Here is a 6,000-nt window from a genome sequence, read left to right as displayed (position 1 = left end):
ATTGCGGCCGCGTTTGCTGTTTCGCGGCCGCGTTTATGGGTTTTTTTTACGACTGCGTCACATGTCTGTTACGGCAGTGATTTAGAAATTGCTGCCGCGTTTTTAGTCCTAAGTTTCGTTTTCGTCACGCGGCCGTGATTGGTTGTATTCGTGAAGGAGGAGTGTCTGTGCATATTACTATAAAACCGCCCCAAACACACCGCACCTCGTGGGTTTAGCTAGTGGAGAGGAGAGAGGAAGGTGTATTTGGAGTTGGTGAGTTTGGTGGAGTTTTTGGTGGATTTGGAGAGGAGTTTGGTGATTGTTGAGTGCTGTACTGTGTGTGTAAGTAGTCTTGTCATATTTGTAGTATTGTTTTTTCACAGTTTGTCTACTTTTTTGTCCTTGTTTTTTTTTTACAGTCTTTTGTCATTGTTTGTGAGTGAGTGAGTGAGTGAGCGTGTGTGTTGGCTGTGTGGTGTGTAGTAGTAGGAGTAGTGGAGGAGTGTGTTTTGTGTTTTGATTTTTCAGTGTTTTTTGTCGTTTGTCATGTCAGACTCAGAGGTCAGTGTGGTGGCGGAGGTTAGTGAGGTGGAGGCTGGTAGTGAGGTGGAGGCTGGTAGTGAGGTGGAGGCTGGTAGTGAGGTGGAGGCTGTTAGTGAGGTGGAGGGGGGTAGTGAGAGGGAGGAGGTTAGTGAGGAGGAGGAGGAGGGGGTGCCTGTTGCTGTATTTTCCAGTGATAGTGATGGTGTTGTGGCTCCGCAGCCACGCACCACTACCAAGACTGGCAGGAATATTAAGTTCAGCTATGCTGAAAACATGGCTTTGGTGCGTGAGCTGATGAAGCACCATCGCCAATTGTTTGGTCAGGATGCTGGCAAGGTGTCCTCCCGCAGGAAGTCTGTCCTGTGGGGGCAAGTAATACTTGCCGTGAATAGTGAGGGTGTGGTGAGGCGGACTGAGGACACGTGCCGCAAGAGGTTTTATGATATAAAGCGGCGTGTCAAGGCCAAGATGGCCAAAGAGGCCAAATCTGCACGAAAAACCGGAGGTGGCCCCCCTTTCCGGGCCACCTATCGGGACTGGGAGGAGCCTGTGCGGGCATTGATTCCTGCAGAAGTGGTGTCTGCTACTCATGTCCGGGATTCGGACCGACCCACGCAGGATGGTAAGTTTGATTTGTTATATTTTTATTTAAAAGTCCTCTAAATGTTGTAAATGTCATTTTTAAAGGGTAAAGGATGCATAAATTGTGTTTCACATATTGCAGGCCTATGCACCCTTAAGGTGTGTTTGTGTTTAGAATTTGCTTTTTTCACCTTGCATTGGCTGTTTGGTAAATTTAATATTGCGCAAAAACATGTGCAATGGCTGCTGTTGTTTTTTTTTTTAGAAAAATTTTTTTTGGCGATATTGCTTGGACATCTGTGTTGTATGCTTATTTAAAAATGATTTTTTGATTTATTTACTTCTGTAAAACGGTGCAATTATTTCAACATTACATTTTTAAAACATTTGCAAGTAGTCAATCTCTGCAATATCTGAGGCATAATTCTCAAATGTAACAGATTTATTGTGTGCAACATCATGTACATTTGGATATACAACACAAAATAATGAAGCTTGAAGCTCTTTATCAGAAATTATTTGTTTATCCAATACCTAATAGATGGTTACAGTACACTAAGGCTTTGCAGTGGTTATTTTTACACAAAGCATGGTAATAATGTTTGGTCCACTTTTTCAACAGTCCCACAGACCAGCCGGCCAGACAGGCCTCAGACAAGTCAGGATGAGGCTGGGATTGCAGGTAAGACTTCACTGTAGTCACATATTCTGAAAACACATAGAAGTACAAAATATTAATGTTTATATTTTCACATAGGTTCTGCTTCTGGAAGCCGACCTCCTGTAAGGCGCCCATCACAGGGCTTGGGCCACTTACCCAGGAGGCCAAGTAAGACACGGCGTCTTGGCACGGAATCTGCGGCTCCATCATCCCCACCCAGGCGACGCATTTCGGCAGTGTCACCCCAGCCACCACTGGCACTATTGGCGAGTTCGCAGAGTGATGAGCCCCGATCACCTCAGTTATCTGGTGAGTAAAAACAGAAATTAAACACATAGGCAATAATATACACAGTACAGTTAATATGTTGTTAGTTGGTTTTGAGATTACATGTTTTCCAGAACAAGCAATGTGATGTTACGTCTTCAATTGCTAAAGGTGAAAAAAAATTTTTTTTAAAGGTCTTAGTGGATGATCTCGCCAACATCATTTTTTATAAATAACAGACATTTGTTTAAATTTTGGCCACACACGTGCACATTAAAATAAAATACCAATAAAATACCAAAACAAAAACAGCATCCACAACATTATAGTGTTCACACATCTCCCCTGTCCAGTATGTAGATGGCTTACTTGCTCCGCTCCTCTGGACTATCCAGGTAAGTAGTCTATATCGTGGTCAGGGGAGGTGATATAACACTGTAATGCTGTGGAGGGGAGGTAGTTAGGTGAGGATTATGCAAATCTGTCTATGTGGCCGCCTGTGTTGGTATATATGTTTTTGAACAAAAAAAACATTATAAGTTTTGAAAATCAACGCCAAAAACTATACAAAAGGAGTATTATGAATGTAGTAATGTGTAGAAGTAGCCTTTAAACAAATTGACAAATAAACATTGCATGTTGGCCACCCCATACAGAGCCCAGCTTGATGGCCGACGTGGACCAGCAGGGACAAGACCAACAGGCAACCATCACACTGCAACTTACACCTGTTGACCCAAGCCAGCCAATACAGCTGCAGGATATCCCCCAAGCCTCCATCAGTCCACAACTGGCACAAGCTCCGCCCCCAACCCAAATACCAGATGACTTTTGGGCCAGTTGGACAAGCCAACAGGCCCAAAGCAATGCCAGCCTGACCGCACATACACAACACCTTGCCAGTCTGCCCCATCATCTACCGCGCATTAGTCGCAACTCGGGCAGACTGATTGTACAAGTAGGGCGAATGGCAACCTCAATGGAGCAAATAAGGGCTGACAACAGCCAAATGCTTGCTCATTTAACGCGCATCATAGATGAGCAACAGCGCCATCAGCAGGCACTCGTTCAGCTCATTCAGCACAACCAGGTTGTGAATGAGTCGTTATCCCGGATTGTAGCCAGCCACACTGCAACCAACACTCAACTGATAGCAAGCATTAATAATTTGGGCAGCAATATTACATTGATGGGAGCTCACCAAGTAACCTCCAGCTCGGGGACCACGACCCCTATCCAAACGCCAGTAACCTCCCCTGTTCGGCGTTCCTCCAGAGCACGTGCCAGTGAGCCAGCACAAAGCACAGCACCCAGCACACACAAGCGGAAAAAATAACCCCAATGTGATTTGCTAAATAAAAATTTGTATTTGACAAACACACAACTTCCTGTGTCCGTCTCAAACATTGTCGAAGCTGCTCTGTATGTATGTATGTTTTTCATGGGTAATGACTGAAAATGTATTTTTAGCATAAACTAAGTACAATGTACACACCACTATAAACAACAAACAGTAAGTAACAAAACACACAATAGAAAGTAGTGCAAAGTGTTTAGTCAAGGATAATTACAGCCTACTAAAACTGACCTGAAAAATAGCGCAGGATCACTTCTTGCCGTACCTGCCTCCCTACATATGTACTCACACTGTCACCAGATGGGTCTAACTCCTCTGCTTGCTGACTGCTTTCTCCCTCATCATGTGCCAGATGTTGGGTTAAACACAGATTATGGAGAAAACAGCAGCAGAACACAATTCTAGTCACCTTTGAGGGACTATACAACAAAAGGCCTGCAGATTTATCCAGACACCGAAACCGTGACTTCAGCACACCAAAACATCTTTCTATCACATTCCGCGTAGCCTTATGTGCATGATTGTAACTGTGTTCAGCAGGAGAATCAGGTTGGGACAATGGAGTAAGGAGCCAAGAGTAGCAGCCGTAACCCCCATCACCTGAAAAACAGATATAGTCAACATTAGTACATATGTTAGATTATTCTTTCACCTAATCAAAACTCGAGTTTGTGGTTAAAAGACATACACACAAAACATTTTAAACATACCCAACAGCCAGCCATCAGGCATTTGTCCGTCCTCAAATTTATCGAAGAGCGATGACTGACTGAGGATGAAGGAGTCATGGCAGCCACCAGGGTAACCTGCAACAACACTCATAATTTTTATGTTTGCATCACAGACCACCTGGACATTAGTTGATTGTGCCAGATGCCTATTAGTATATATATATTGGCGGCCCTTAGGTGATCTCAGCTGAACGTGTGTGCAATCTATGGCCCCCAGCACATTGGGCATGCCAGCAAGCTCATAGAAAGCTACCCTGACAGCACTCCACTCCGACTCCTCGGTAGGGAAGCAGATTGAGGCATTAATGTGTGGCTCCAACACATCCAAAACCTGAGTGGACATTAAACAAGCTAAGGTGAGTGTCATGTTAGGTATTCTCTACAATACTGTGTTGTTTGTACTTACAGAAGCAACACTTAGACATAACCGCCTATGTATTTTTAGACTCACCTGAATCAAATATCTGGAAAAGGTGGGCTGTGAGATACCAATGACGTCGCCTGCCACAGCCTGGAAGCTCCCAGTAGCCATAAAGTGTAACACAGCCAGGAGTTTGTGTAGGCCTGAGACAGAGCGAGAGCGTGCTGTCTCAGGGTCTATGCCCAGTTTGACAAGGTCATACAGGTGGAAAATGTTGGTTCTATTTAGGCGGAACATCTGTATGACCCTATCATCGGACAATGCATTTAAGTTTAAACGCCCTCTAAAAAAACGAGGCTGGCGCAGCCTCCGCGGTACCTGGACAACCTGTTGACCATGTTCACTTACCTGGGCCTGATTCCTGGAAGCCTCATGGAGCAGTCTAAGGTATCCCACAGCAAACCAAAAATCATTGGCACACACCACAGCCGCCATTTCAGAGTGAGAGAAGTTCAAAATGTGCCTGGAACACTTTTATAGGGCCAAACATTCAGGTGTGAGTAATGGATAATTGAGTACACATGTAAACACGCTTTTCAAATGCTGGCGCGTTTTTTTTTAGGAAAAAATTACGATGTGTAATTTTTCGCGGCCGCGAATGCATTTTCACGGCAGCAATTACAATTACGAATGGTTAGTAAATGACCGAGATTCATATCTAAACAGGCGTAATTTGACCGATGGTGTATTCATTCGTAATTTTATACTTGGACTTGCAAAAAATTACGAATGCCCTCATCTCTGCCGTGATTAGTGTTTAGTAAATTACCGAGATGACACTTTGATGAAAAAACGGCATCTCGGTCAAAATCGGGAGCTTAGTAAATTTACCCCTTAGAGCGGAATCCAACTCTTCCAAGTTTTTTACAATATGGCTACCCTATGTGATAACCTTGCCACAACCAATTCGTGATAGCATGCGAAAAGTAGTTAAATATACTACATGGTACAATATAGAAACGCTTACGAGGGGATCACCACCCTTCTAACCCCAACTTTACTGTTTTCAGGAACACTATCTTAGACTAACATATACACACTGTTAATGGCATGACACCGAGAGACGACAGATCCTTGCAATGTATTTAGCAATATCCGTAACCTACTGTTATCATCACTTCCTTTACTAATGTACGTGATTGCTCTTGTGTGGAAATAATGTTATACATTCCTATACAACCTGAGATTTGATATTGCCGCTATACAGTTGTCGTGTGCAATGTATGTGTTACACTTGTATTTTTCTCTTTACCAATAAACAAATAAAAAAAAAAAAAAAAAGTCGAATTGAGATGAGGGATCCAGAGGAGGAGAGGAAGGAGGGTGCCGCGGGGAGACCAGCAGGGACAGCCGCGGGCAGACGGAGGAGAGCAGCGCTGCAGGAGGTTGTCTCACAGTCTCCAGACCTCACGGCAGTGTCCACCCGGCTCCAGCAAGCGTGACCTCACTTGCTGGA

At 44.1% G+C, this 6,000-nt stretch overlaps 1 protein-coding gene across 1 annotated transcript; it reads left to right on the top strand.

The window, feature by feature from the left end:
- The first annotated feature begins 1,634 nt into the window (after positions 1-1,634).
- Positions 1,635-3,419, top strand: LOC134986561 (uncharacterized). Its single transcript, XM_063950457.1, has 3 exons — positions 1,635-1,789; positions 1,865-2,077; positions 2,692-3,419. Exon 3 carries the CDS (start codon positions 2,703-2,705, stop codon positions 3,369-3,371), a length of 669 nt encoding a protein of 222 aa, XP_063806527.1. The 5' UTR covers positions 1,635-1,789; positions 1,865-2,077; positions 2,692-2,702; the 3' UTR covers positions 3,372-3,419.
- The last annotated feature ends 2,581 nt before the right edge of the window (positions 3,420-6,000 follow it).

This window comes from Pseudophryne corroboree, chromosome 2 (assembly GCF_028390025.1).
Source record: "Pseudophryne corroboree isolate aPseCor3 chromosome 2, aPseCor3.hap2, whole genome shotgun sequence".
NCBI lineage: Eukaryota > Metazoa > Chordata > Amphibia > Anura > Myobatrachidae > Pseudophryne > Pseudophryne corroboree.
The sequence above is the reverse complement of the archived record's forward strand: the minus strand, read 5'-3'. Positions and strand labels throughout refer to the sequence as shown.

Coding starts and splice junctions, on each gene's coding strand:
- LOC134986561 (XM_063950457.1), top strand. CDS start 2,703: ATGGCCGACGTGGACCAGCAGGGACAAGACCAACAGGCAACCATCACA.